The 13,899-nt window shown below is 35.9% G+C and overlaps 2 protein-coding genes across 3 annotated transcripts; both read right to left on the reverse strand.

The window, feature by feature from the left end:
* Positions 1–5,425: 5,425 nt before the first annotated feature.
* Positions 5,426–7,733, reverse strand: LOC107910028 (pentatricopeptide repeat-containing protein At1g71060, mitochondrial-like). Of its 2 annotated transcripts, XM_041087885.1 has the most exons (2): positions 7,428–7,733; positions 5,426–7,320 (listed from the first exon to the last, which is right to left on the reverse strand). In XM_041087885.1, the coding sequence occupies exons 1-2, from the start codon at positions 7,533–7,535 to the stop codon at positions 5,656–5,658; spliced, it is 1,773 nt and encodes a 590-aa protein (XP_040943819.1). In that variant the 5' UTR covers positions 7,536–7,733; the 3' UTR covers positions 5,426–5,655.
* Positions 7,734–9,059: 1,326 nt separating this feature from the next.
* On the reverse strand, positions 9,060–13,061 carry LOC107907939 (beta-glucuronosyltransferase GlcAT14A). Its single transcript, XM_016835236.2, has 4 exons — positions 11,963–13,061; positions 10,218–10,293; positions 10,016–10,131; positions 9,060–9,899 (listed from the first exon to the last, which is right to left on the reverse strand). The coding sequence occupies exons 1-4, from the start codon at positions 12,444–12,446 to the stop codon at positions 9,376–9,378; spliced, it is 1,200 nt and encodes a 399-aa protein (XP_016690725.2). The 5' UTR covers positions 12,447–13,061; the 3' UTR covers positions 9,060–9,375.
* Positions 13,062–13,899: the final 838 nt, after the last annotated feature.

The following is a 13,899-nucleotide window of genomic DNA, read 5'->3' on the forward strand; positions in this document are numbered from 1 at the left end:
GATAACCCTTTAGGCTAGGACACAGACACAACACTCGGAAGGTCTCAACTTTTGTTTCATCTTTATTTTCATTAATGTTATTATTTTTAATTCCTTCGGAGGTAGAGTTATTTTCCGTTTTCTGTTATTATGAATCGTGTTTTGGGTTTAGTTTTAATTTAATTGTTAGATTTATCCCATTCAGTATATATTACAAGATTTAGGTTATTAATACCGAATTGTTTTATTAAAAAGACTTACGTTTTAATTTCTCTACTAACTCTAATAAGTTTAACTAGAATATAAATTTTAAATCACCTTAACAAACTAGAGTTTTAAATGAAAATTGATTTTGATAAAGGCCAAGCCACTTCGATGGTTAATGTAATCTCTTGAATTCGAGTCTACTGTCTATGCCGAGTTAGGGAGGTTACATGATCGATTCGACCATTGGTCCGGTTTTGAAAAATTGGTTAAAATATTTCATTTTGGCATATGTTGATAGTTGGATAATGAAATTTTAGTTTGATAAAAATATTAGATAATAAAATATTGGTTCAATCTATAAAATTCCTTTCTAGCCTACCTTATCTTTGGATATCTTTTAGGGTAAAAGGCCGAAACAGCCAAAAACTGCTAGTATCAACAATCACAAATTCATGGATCTCATCAAGAAAATCCACATTAAAAGTAAAATCATCAAAAGTCTCAAGTCCTGGCTAACTTAAACGATCGACAATCCTATTACCCAAATGGACTACATAAGAAAATCAAAAGATAAAAATAAATGTTTATACAGATGAGCCTCATAAATGTAAGAGCCCAAGAAAGAAATATCATCCAAACTAGAATGAAGTTTTGAAATTACAGGAGCGCAATTAGATTCGAGCACAAGATGAAGATTGAACACATATTCCCATTTTAAAAAATAAATTTGTGTTTTTATAAGACTTTAATCAACAAATGCTGAAAGTAGTAGTAAGATGCATTCTAATGTTTGAAAAAAATCAATTTTGAACTATAAAGATGACATTATTGGAAAGATAGTCACGAATCTCTAAAAAATATATTTACAGAACCTAAAATGAATATAAAAAAAGGTTAACATATATGGAGACACCTGAACTTGACAATTTATATCTACTTGGTACATAAACTTGGAAACCGCAAATCAACTTAGTATTTTTTTAGGTACTTGACTAATGTCGTTAAAATGCACTAACATGACATTGATGTTTTGTTAGAGTTGTGTGATTGAATCCCATCACTTGTTAAAGAAATAAAATAGAGAGGCAAAATAGGGGGATTTGTGGGGGCAAAATATTGTAGCTCACCACAGATCCCCATTAAGCACCAAACTAGACTGGGGATGCAAGGGCGGAGCCCTCGCGATACGTACCATGCCACACAAGTTGAATCTATATAGGACTAAACTTCTTCTATTAGACATTGATTATAACAGGGTTGTTTAACCCTTAAATAGATATAGTCAAACTCTTCTTGTATCATGTGGTTTTTCAACATTAGTGAATTTTTCCTCCTTTGCCCATGGTTTTTCTCGATAAGGGTTTTTTACGTAAAATATGTGTGTTCTTATTTTTCTTTCTTATTACTTTGTGATCATTCTTATTGCCATTATTTTGATGACACATGATGACACATGATAATCTTATATTTTGATAGGTGGCAAAAAAATTTAAAAACAAATAATATTAAAAAACTATTTTTTTTACCATGTACCAAAATTTGAGGCTATCACATGTCGCTACACTATTGGTCATCAACGCCACATTAATGTATTTTTACAATGTTAATCAGTACCTAAAAAAGTATCAAGTTTATTTAGGTACCAATTAAGTAAAAAAACCATTTAAGTATCAAAGAGATATAAATTTCCAAATTTAGATACATTTGTATATGTTAACCTTATAAAAAGATTCTTTAATTTTAAAAACAACAGGAAAATTATATTAAAAAATTAGAATGAAAGTATTTAGTGTTCACGTATCCCTACCTATACAAGTATAGCCCTACTGCGCCCTTCATATTGTACAAAGCCTATTATTTTCTAGATAAGTCATAAGCTCTGACACCAAGAAGTGTTATTATTATTGCCTGTTTAACTTTGCTAACTCTTCTTTAGAAATTCTCACATTGTTAAAATGTCCATTGTTCAGCTCGGCTATACTTCCATTTGCATTAGGACACGTGACAGGCCAAAAAGATGCTTGAATAGTAAGTTTGCCTTTAGCAAGTAGGAAAATCACTTGCAAGCTCACCCTCCCGAGATGATTACCTGGTCCACAAATGGCCTAATATTTATTGGGAACATGAATTCATTGGTCACCAAACATCACATGGTCTCAACTGCTTTATTTCATCAGAGTCAGAATGAATGAAGGGTTTTATCCTTCTATAAACATCCTCATCCCATCAAAGACATCTCTTCCTACGCACTCCATAATGATGACTAGATGGCAAGTCCAACATGTTAACACCAATTACACATGATCTTTTCCTATAAATACCTTCAAGAATGATGAAGATGGATTGACCCTTCAAAAGCACCAAGATTACATCTTGCCAACACCCTTTTAGCCTTCAGCCTTCAAGTTCTCTACACAATCACTTTCCAGAACCTTCGGCTATCTGCCATGACTGGGTGAATGGCATCCACAATAATAACTCTTCTCTCCTCTGTATTCTTCTCTTCTTGTATCATTGTATCAACAATTGGTGTGGTGAGTGTTGAAGACATGGCGTCACACTTTCAAAGTGGCACCCCAAGTGATCAACCCAACCAGACCAACAATCCGGCTGACCAAGTCAGCTCTTTCACTCCACTCAATGCTCTCATCTCACCTATCTCAAGTATTTCTACTAGTTTGAACTCTACACAGACCTTCCTTCTGCCTCCATTCTTGTTGAAACTCATTTGCAATTACAAGTGTCATCCTCTCTACATTAAAGCAACTGGTGAAAGTTCTAAAAGATCCATCAGTCTCAAACCCTACCATTCACATTGCACCAATAGGAATGCTTTTCCAGCACTTTGATTCCCTCAACAGCTGTAGTGCCTCTGTCACAGCCTAGTGTAACTCCTCCTAGGCCTTTTGACCATATAGCCCGCTATCTGTAAAAAGTTGTAACCTATCTTACAGCCACACCTCATCCCCCGACCGTGACTTCTATTCCACTAGATAGTGGTCTCACCAACAAGCATCAGGAACACAGCCTCATGACTTAGAGACTCAAGAGAAACTACGACATTTGGAAAAGCAATTCTTTTAGCAAAAACGCTGATTCAAGAAGTAGTAGGAACAACAACCAAAAGAATGCTTAGAATGAGCAACTTATTGCGGAACTGAGTCGTACTCGAGGAGAGAAAATCTAAAACTTCAAGAGTAGGAAACTCAATTTGTGCTCTAAGGGGGTAACAAGCACAACAATTTGGAATGACTTCACAAGTAAAATGTCGACCTCTTGATGGCATCCTAAGCTCCTTGGAAAAACAACTCAAAGTTTTCAAGGCAAAGCTAACATAAGAGGTAAAAGGGGAAGATCAAACAAATCTATCAGGAATTACTCCGATGGACCATTGGCACCCAAAGTTTTAGAAAATCGCATCTCCCTTTCAAGTTTATGAAGTTCCTATATAACGAACTGGGAGATCCGAAAACCCACCTGGCTCGGTATAATAACTACATGAATATACTAGAAGCATCTGATGGAGTGAAATGCAGAGCCCTTTCCATGACTTTTTCACAAATGGCCCAACAATGGTACCTATCACTACGTTGAAGATCAATCCATTTTTTTGATCAGTTGGTTGAACAGGTCATGACCCTTTTTTTAGCCAACAAGACACTCCAACAATACTCGACATATTTGATAATCATCCGATAAGGAGCGAATGAATCCCTACGTGATTATGTTAAAATATTTCGTGCTACCAGCATGACGAGAAAGGAAGTCACCGATGAATGGGCCATTCAGGCCTCTATTGTTGGGACCTCTCATCAGTACCTAAGATACATCATCATTGGGAACCCTCTATCCAAACTCTCCCGTCTCTATAAAATGGTGCACAAATTCTAAGAAGGAGATGAGATTAGAAAAATCCATGCTGATTTTTCCACATTAGTATTTGGCCAAAGCAACCTTCCACAAAGATCACCTCGTAAGAGATTTCAAGACTATCAGCAGCCAAGGACCATCAACAACCAAGGACTAGTTGAGAACTCCAAACCCGACATTGGCCAAAGCAACCTTCCACAAAGATCACCTCGTAAGAGATTTCAAGACTATCAGCAGTCAAGGACCATTAACAACCCAAGACCAGTTTAGAACTCCAAACCTGACATAACACCAATACAGAACTCCTTACAATGGAGTTCATAATAGACAAAGATGTTCACATAAAACAATGGAGAACAATCTTACAACAAAGGTATTAGTAATCTCTTAAATTTGCCTACCATTATATATGAGAATGTCCGGGCCAAATCACCCAGGCAAGGTTAAGACCAAGATCTATAAAACATAAAACTCCTATGCGGTGTATGATATACGGTGAAAAGAAAATGAAAATGTTTCCTATGCTTTCTCCCTTCTTTCCCCATCCTCTTGACAACTGAAGAATTCACCAGATGGGCAACATTAATTCAACTAATAAAGCTACAATTTTAAACAACAAAATATACCAAAACAGAGCAACAAACGCCTGTTGTATTCTATGGAGGCTGCAACAATCAGTTGCTATGATCGGTTCCAGTAGTAGCTTAAAGAATAGTGGTAGCAACTCACGGCATAAAAATGCTAGAAGTTGACAGAAATATTAGAAACTATATTATTGTTTTACTTAGTTCGGTGCAAGCTACTCATTCAGTAGCTAAGTTTCAAAAATTTAAAAGCAATTTATTTTTGTCCCTTTTCCTAGCTGGTCAAAGACCAAGCATGAAGTGAAAGTTGTATCGACGCATAACCCCTTCAATTGCCACACTAAGCCTTCAATTGACACCTAGCTTATGCCATGTAACTATCCTTTTTCTAGCTTTAAATATCTAACTATCAACCAATTGTGTAGACATTAGGCCTCATGTTTTAATTAGCCAAGTATCTTATTTTCATTTACATGTAGTTCAATTCAAATATATAGTGTGGATTTTTGTAAGTCGTAGATTTGACCGGTTGAATTCACCTGATTTTGAGCGAAATCTTCGAAGCAAAATGTGTGAACTACTGCTTCTGTTGTCTTTGTTGGTATTTATTTTGGGGAGGATATATGGTTGTGATGGAGATAGAAGGCAGCAAGTTTCACATTATTATTTGATCAAAGTAGCTCTCTTGGTTTTTATTCCAGCCAGTTTTAGCTTTGTTTTAGTTTTATGTAAAAAATGAAAGGGCTTAAAATCAAATAAGGCTACATCTGAATTTGATTAAGTAATTAATGCATGAATTTTAGTTTTCAATATAATCCTTAAAGAAACATACATTTAATGAAATGGGGTCTAATATTGAAGAATAAAAGAAATTGCCACAAAGTCGCACGTTTTGATTCTTATCAAAGCTACCAGATACCAAATAGTAGCCCAGATTCTGACACTAGGAAAAGATGATAACATTGAAGGTGCTGTATGAACCTGAAGGGCACCAGCATATAGATCACATTCTTTCTCACTTCTGGTCTCTAACAACTAACGGAGTTCCCCTCAGCTTATTGATTTTCCGAGCCAAATTTAAAGCTTCATCATTCTTCCCCTCATCAAGTAGAGCCTGTTTCAGATTACTAAACATCTTGGCCGGAGGTCGAATACCCGCATCCAACATTTCCTGAAAATATTTGCAAGCTTCACCTAACTTGTTCTTGTGACACAAGCTGGTAATTAAATCAGAGTACATATGCATCCCTGGAAGCACTCCCTTGGCCTTCATCTGATCCCAAACCTGCTTTGCCAAATCCACTCGATCCTCGTTGCAGAACATCCTTACTATAATTTCGTAAGTACTCACAGTTGGCTCACAGCCCGGCTCATTCGACATTTTCTGGAATCTAAAGTAAGCCTCATTCGTCCTCCGAGCCTTTATTAAGTGATGAAGAATTATATCGTAAGTTCTCGAATTCGGACCAGCCGAATGTTTTCTCATTTCATCTATCACTTGAAATGCATCATCTATTCGCATTGACCAACAATAAGCCCCAACAAGGGAATTATAAGTAGGTGCTTCTGGAGTAAAACCGCAACTCTTGAAACGTTCAAAAAACTCAAGAGCTTCACTTAACCTCTTCTCTGAACCTAATCCATTAATCAAAGTACAATAAACATGGGGTGTTGGCTTGCAATTCTTTGCCTCCATCTCATGAAATAACTCAATGGCTGCATCATACTTCTTCGCCTTACAATACGCACTGATCAAAATACCATAAGTCACAACATCTGGCTCGAAACCGTCATATTTCATCTCTAGGTAAACCTCGTCTAACCTCAACAAATTGTGTTCTTTTCCCCACCCTTCCAACAAAATCGTGTAAGACTTTATATCGGGAACAAACCTTCTCTTTTTCATTTTATCAAACACTTTGTTTGCTTTCTCAACATGTCTGGACTTACACAGAGTATCAAGCAATCTATTGAAATCCGATGTTTCAAGCTTGAAACCGAACTCCTCCATCCTCTCAAAAGCCTCTATAGCCTCTTCAACCTTCCGGGCTCTTGCGTGCCGCCTTGAGATCAATGCAAAAGTATCTTTATTCAGTAATTTTCTACTCTTCATTTCATTCACCAAACTCCTTATTAATTTGAACTGCTTAATCTTACCCAAAGCTTCAATCAAAGCATTGTAGCTTTCTGTGTTATATTTAAACCCTTTTTGCTTCTCTGCCCATGTAAAAAATGACAAAGCAATGACACCCGCATTGCTTAGCCTCTTCAAAACCTCTACAACAAGTGAAGGAGAAACTTTAATTGAAGCATCTTCGAGCAATTTATCGGCATGAGAACCAGAGTGGGTGGAGAGGAGTGTGCAAATTCTGGCAGCATCTTGTTCGAGTTTGGTTTCTGCAGGGTTCTTTTCATAGTGTTCGACAGACAAATGTTTCGGCGTTAAATCCTCATGGATCGATCTATAGATGATACGGTGAAGAGTTGAGGAATACCCAAATGAGGTTTCATGGCCTGGAAGTGAGTTACGATTGAAAATTCGACGTTCGATGGATTGCTTTGAGTAGGTAGTGAGTGATCGTGTGAAAAGAGCTGCAGCAATGGGTTTTCTGTGGGTTTTTGACAAAAAATTCAGAAATCGAAGGAGACTCATTTTCATGTTTGAGGGCTCACCTCCTACCTGTTTATGACAAAAGAAATTACAGAGTCATTAACTTGCAATTTATTCTCAAAGAGAAACTAAGAAGCACATAAGCTAAAAAGCAATTAGGAGTAGATATTCTCAACTTTGATTACTCGGGAAGATGACTTGACCACCCCTACGTCCAAGTGTACACGTACAAATTGAAGTATATCAAAGCTATAAAGTAGAGGTTTAAGCAATTTAAGTCTCATAAACTCTTTTCAACTAAACGATTCAAAGTGAAACATTGAAACATTAGTCTCACTAATCAGTTGATGGTTTTCCTTATTTCGGTAGTGGAAAAGGAATGTTATGAATTTCTACCTCGAATTCAAATGTTATCATATTAATGCTTCCCTATTTTTTAAGGAGAAGATGGTAATTCAGCAAGGGTTTACGTTAAGATCCACATATGAACAGGAACATGAATAGATTATCATCAAGCTCATGAACCTCAAAAAAGTATTTGATTAATCGGACCATTGTCAACATATGGATAATAGGTCTTATCAGTATTGCCATATCAGAAATAATTTTTTTGATTATAGATTACAATCTAATCTTCTTAGTCTATCATATCATTGGGGTTAAAGCTGTGCAGTACAATTTCGTTTTCAATGTTTCTCATGACAATATCGTTAAATGATTTTTCTGTCTCTGTTAATAACCATGATATTGAAAGGAAGGAGAGGGAGAAGGATAATTGGAAGAGAAGTAGAGTTAAAAGCTTGCAAAGAATAGACAATGAGATGGCTTTAAGGAAGAATAAGGGAAATTTCGGCATTAAAGATAGGAAGTTAGAGATGGTGCATGGTTTCAATGAACGAACATAATGGTTTGTGGAATAACGTAATGATTCATAATGGGTTATGACGCTTTGGGGTGTGTGTGTGTGTTTTTTTTTTTTTGGGACATCTTAAAAAATCATTCACCTTTTAAAATGTATTGTAGTAAATATCCATTTATTCTCTGATAATTTCGAAAATTAGTAGCTTCGGCCATTGTGTTTGAATTATTGCATGAATCATTACTTCCTTGTTTCATTAGATGCCTTAACGTCAGAATGGCTTTTGAATGCGATCCTTCTCTGCTTCTATTCTTGTTTCAATTTTTCATTCGTCCTTTACACACAATAAGAGGAAGTCAAATCTGTAATTAGCAAATTTTAATTTGATACACAATAAGGGAGACTCTTCATATGCTTGCAAGGATAATTATGATAATCTTCGAAAGTTTAAACTTAGTAAAGACTATGGGAGGGAGACTTCGTTGCAGCTAGCAATGTTAATCTTGGAAGTGTAAAATTTAGTTAAAGGCAGCACACACTAATCGCCTTTGTATTGGGAAAAAAACTGTTGGTTTGGGAGGGAAGGAAATACATGCGCATAAACTGCCAAAGTTTACAAAGGAGCATGTCATTTTGACAATTCTGAATCTTAATTTCTAAATGGCAACCCGAGTGACCTTTTATGAAATTTGCTGTTATTGTAGTAGTATCTTTGGCAGTTTTATCAATGCTCGAATGACTTTAATCACCCTATTTGTTGCTAACCCTTTCAACATTTTGCTTAAATAAAGAAATCAATTTCTCCCACTCAACATTCATGATGTTCGGAATAGGTAATTAGCATAACTAAGCTTAAGAGTAGGCTTTTCTCAGCTTGATTTCTTTAGTTTACACTCTTCTTTCCACCAATTACCGTAGCCCAATTACTGGTATGAAGAAGAATAACATAGGCAGAGAAGAGATTTTAATTAAAGAATTTGTCTTTCTAACATCAGCCAGCCAAATGAAAGGAGGGGGTAGACCTTACAACAGCATGCAAATGGCAGCTCAAAGAGGAAAGTCCTCCTAACAATGACTTCTGGGTGGCTTTTCACCATTAAAATAATGGAAGCCAACATTGTGGACCAAAACCTCAAATGAAATCACTTGTTTCTCTCTCAACCGTGTTTCAGAGGAAACCCCCCAGAAAAATAGACATACAGACCAAAAGAATGTATCTATCTTTTGAACCAAGGTCAATGCAGTGAGTCTATGTAATGTAATATTCACCTGCTTAACCTGCACTGATTGGACTGTGAATTCCAGTCATCAAGAAGGTTCGTTATGGTTTCTGCAAACTTCTTCGCTTGAGGTCCGGGTTTCAAGACATTTACATCACCCCACTGTGAGCAAGTATCACTCCACCAGCTCTTCCGGCCAGTGCACCATGCCCCTGGGGCAGCTTGGTTTCGCTTGCGCTTGAGGATCTTTTCATCTACCATGTCCAACACAGGATCATCTTCTTTAAACATTCTTGCAAATGCCGCTCCACTTTGAGCCATTTGATCATAATCAGAAATGTTGAGAAAGTGGGGTTCCATCTTTGGAGGATTGTCCCAGATCATATATCTTAAATCACTGTTTACGGTAGTGTTCTTTAACTCTGGTGAATTGCAAATGACGGTATGAAAATAGCTTTCTTCAGATAACATAACATTGTTGAAATACATCAGAAGTGTCCGGGGTAGATTATCCCACCCAAAGATGCAAAATTCCAGAAAGGATCTGCTTAACACAACCCACGGCGAACCTGCAACCCAATGCCAAACCGTAAGTGATAGCATCTCCATAGAAGAAAACAGTCACAAATAGATTTTTATTTCATGAAAAGTAATGGATGACAATGATACGGATTGCAAACTATGCCTGTGAATATTTTAAAAGCATCAGGCATTGCCCGTTTCTCTGTAGCATAAAAAATTTTGGTCCTCCTTGCTAGGTAAAGCCCCGGGTCAACAACAATAGGCCGAAACCGTTGATCTCTGCATAAAGAACGAACCAATATGATTAGATTTAATTACAATAACAGGAGAATGATCTATAAATCTTATGAGAAGGGTTTGCCTACTCTTTCCACCCAAGGTCATTGTTATGATCAATAAAATTGAGGTCCCTCCTAACAGATGAAAACACATGGGACAAATCTGTGATATGAAATAAAAACAAAAAACAAAAAAAAAAGGTTAGTACAATAAGAACAACAGAAAGATAAGACAAGAAACAAAGGGTGAAACAATATTGTTCCTGCCATTGAAATTTGAAAGAAGAAATGCAGGTAAAAGGAAGGGCATCATAAATTTTGTTCAATATGACATCGAAGCTTGGCACCAATAATGCATGATAGGTTGTCCCCTGCCTCCTTTGAGAATATTTTTAAGTTTGGAGCTACAGAGAAGCAAAGAATGTGGCATGGGAATTAAGTTTAGGATTTTCTATTTCATTCATTCTAAAGCTTCTCTATCCAAAAACCAAATCCGGTTTTGCAATATAACCTACCAACGATGTGGCAATAAACACCCATTATTTCAGAAGTTTGAATATGTTCAGATATTAGTTTCAACATGTTAAGTATTTGAAACAATAGAACTTTAAGCCAAAAGGTACACAATAACCATATTCATAGACCTGATTTGTCTAGTTGCAAAAGTGTTACTTTGTCCGGACTCAGCATCCAAGCATAATAAAACAAGCAAAGAACATCAGAAACTCGATCATAGCACTTTCAGCTCCACGAATTTAACTTCTTTTTGGGCCCTTAAGTAGGTGATTAACCAAAACAGATGCAATCTATAGCTAAAGTTTCTATAGACGAAAAAACATCACCTATTTCCTGCTAGAAAAGCAAATTATATTATTTAACATTATCTCGGGTTAAAATGATACGAGGGAATCTGCCATGTCCAAATGTTAAAGTGTATTAGCTTAAGGATCTGTGTAAAACAACCAATAATTGCTAAACTGATGTATCAACCACTATATCTGACCATATCAAAAACAAGCCTAGCTAGAAATCTAAACATTCAGGCATAGGATAAGCAAACCTGTAGAAAATTGGTCCAAAAGTTTCCTTCATTAAAATTAGAAGCTTTAGCAAAATCAGCAGATCTGAAACCTCATGAATCATCAACATAAATCTGCTGAAGCCGCTGATTAAGAGAAAAATATGCCAGTCATCCCCCACTGCATACTTTCCACTATCCAGTCTCTCAATCTGATAGCCTAAGTGTCATTTACATATGGATATGTACCGGCAAATTCGTTCCTTAAAGAGAATCTTCTTTTCAAGAGCCAGGGTGTTTGCTTTCTGGTCTAATCTATTTTCAGGACTCGACTTAAAATCAATAGTAACTAGTCAGAAACATGATCAAATTCAAGAATTTTCCTTGAATCGTATACAATATTCCCAAATCATATCCAATTTTTAGACTGTAGGAAAGATTTAAGATTTAGAAATGGTGCACCAAATTTTGGCAGAATGAATCCAAGCAAAAGAGCAACTACAACTAGGAGTCAACTATCTATTGTGGTTAATTTATACTAATTTCCCAGAAAAAGCAACCTAAACCAATTCCGAACATTTGCCTAATCCTAGATCATAAAGAGCACCAAAATCAGAAAATCTCAAGTCCCATTTCGTATCAAACCGTATATTATGAACTGAGACAATGCAAATTCATCAAAATTTCAAGTAATTCCAATTAAATCAAGATCATGTATATCCAAAGTCAAACTGTTCTCTGAATTCACCTAATTACTCCATATAAAAGAAAAACAACATAAATAAATTTTAAAAAATGAACCCAAACTGCTTACCGTCTTGAGTAAGCAAGGGATAATCCAAAGCACTCAAAGCAATAAACCAATCCCAGCCAGGATCAACCTTCATCAAAATAGCGGCAGCGTGCAAAGTGGAAGCAATATACGAAGAACCCATATACGAAAACCGATCAGGGTTCCCTATAACATCTACATTTGAAAAGCTCCTAATAGCAGGCACAGATTTCAAAGCCACAACCAAACTATACCGTTCGCCATCAGTGGCATCAGCTCCAAGATGCAATACATAACGATTCCTGGGGTGATAGACAGCAAGGAGTAGCCTAAAGATCCGATCTTTATCACCTTTTCCACCAAATATATAATACCCAAAAGCTGGTGGATATGGAAGGCCGAGTTGGACCAGTGAAGGGAAAGGTCTAGGGGGGCTGAAAGGTGAGATCGAGTAAAGTACGAGGAGGAGAACGGAGAGAAATGTAAGGGAAAGAAGACTGAAAAACCATTTCCTTTCAGCTCCCATAACAATAGTGTTTTAAGGGTCTTCAAAAATTGTGGTAAAATTGGATTCAAAGATTGACTTTTGAGCATATGGTTTTGTTGAGGATCGAATGAGGAAATCCGGGTTGAATTTGGATTTTGAAGATGTTACAGGAGAAAGGTCGGATCTCTGGTTCCACAAGACTGAAAACCATTGATGATAAAATCTAGATCAGCACAGTAAAGCTCTTTTTTGTTTTTTGTTTTTTGCTCAATTCTCTCTTTCCCTCTCTCTCTCTCTCTCTCTATCTTGCTGTAATGCCAATCAAAATGATTATAGCATTTTCTTTTCACTCCTTTGCTCTTGCTTGTTTGTGTAAAATGTTCAAATCCTTGGTTTGTTTTGATGATGAAATGAATTTTTTTTTTCTTTGGAGGTGAAAGAATTAACTAGGGTTAGGGTTTTTTATTCTATTTTTTCTCTTTCAGGTTAGATTTGGCTTAGTTGGAGAGAAAGAACATTTGAAGTTTCAACCTGTGGATCTTCTGATCTGTACGATTTGATTTGTTTTTTCTGATAAGGTATAATAATCCATTTTACCCTCTAACTTTAAAATTATTTATTTATTTTAAGTGATAAATAAATGAATTAAAAATAAATTCAAAAATGAAAAGAAACGAAATAAATAAATAAATAAAATTGTAACTCTGTTTTTTCTTCTTTTGGGTGGGTCCAAAAAACACAAAACCATTTCACGATCCTGAGTTGCGCGTCAAGTAACGCGCTTCCGTGAAGGCAGTCCCTGGATTAACTTAATTTAAAAGGTACAGATCTAGAATCGCTAAACTCCTTTTAGAAAGGTGGTTTTCATAGTTCGCAACTTAGGGAAAATATGGATTGCGTCTTTGAATCAACTCTCCCTGCATGCGCTAAGCAAAGACGTGATATGATATGATGAAAATTGACCTACTCTTGGGTTTAGATAACGGTAGATGGCCGTCTTTCTTTCATCTTCCTACTGCTATATCCATATCAAACTTCATTCTGCTTCTCTTTAACCTTCTAGATGTCAAAGTTTTGAGGTTCTCTTCTAATTAATCTCTAAAATATTTGTATTCCATCAATTTAATTTTCAGTTTAGGATTAAAATGTCAACTTGATATATAAATATATTTAAAATATATGGATTAAATTTTAAATATATATATTGAACAAAAAAAACAAGTGTCATTGAAATTTAGGGGTTACTCTTTAATGGGTCGGGTCGGATTTACATTGGGCTTAAACATGATATTAACAATTATGTTTGCCCAAGTCCAACCCAACCCGAAATATAAGGCTAAAATTCTGTCAAGTCTATCATATTAATAAATGGCTAACCCAAACTTATTTTAGGTCTGCTCATATTAAAAAAAACTAAAATATATATTTATATTTATTAAAATTTTATATATAACTGGAAATTCTATCACACGTGTATGCATGCAGAAACTAC

Source organism: Gossypium hirsutum, chromosome D02 (genome assembly GCF_007990345.1).
Source record: "Gossypium hirsutum isolate 1008001.06 chromosome D02, Gossypium_hirsutum_v2.1, whole genome shotgun sequence".
In the NCBI taxonomy this organism is placed as follows: domain Eukaryota; kingdom Viridiplantae; phylum Streptophyta; class Magnoliopsida; order Malvales; family Malvaceae; genus Gossypium; species Gossypium hirsutum.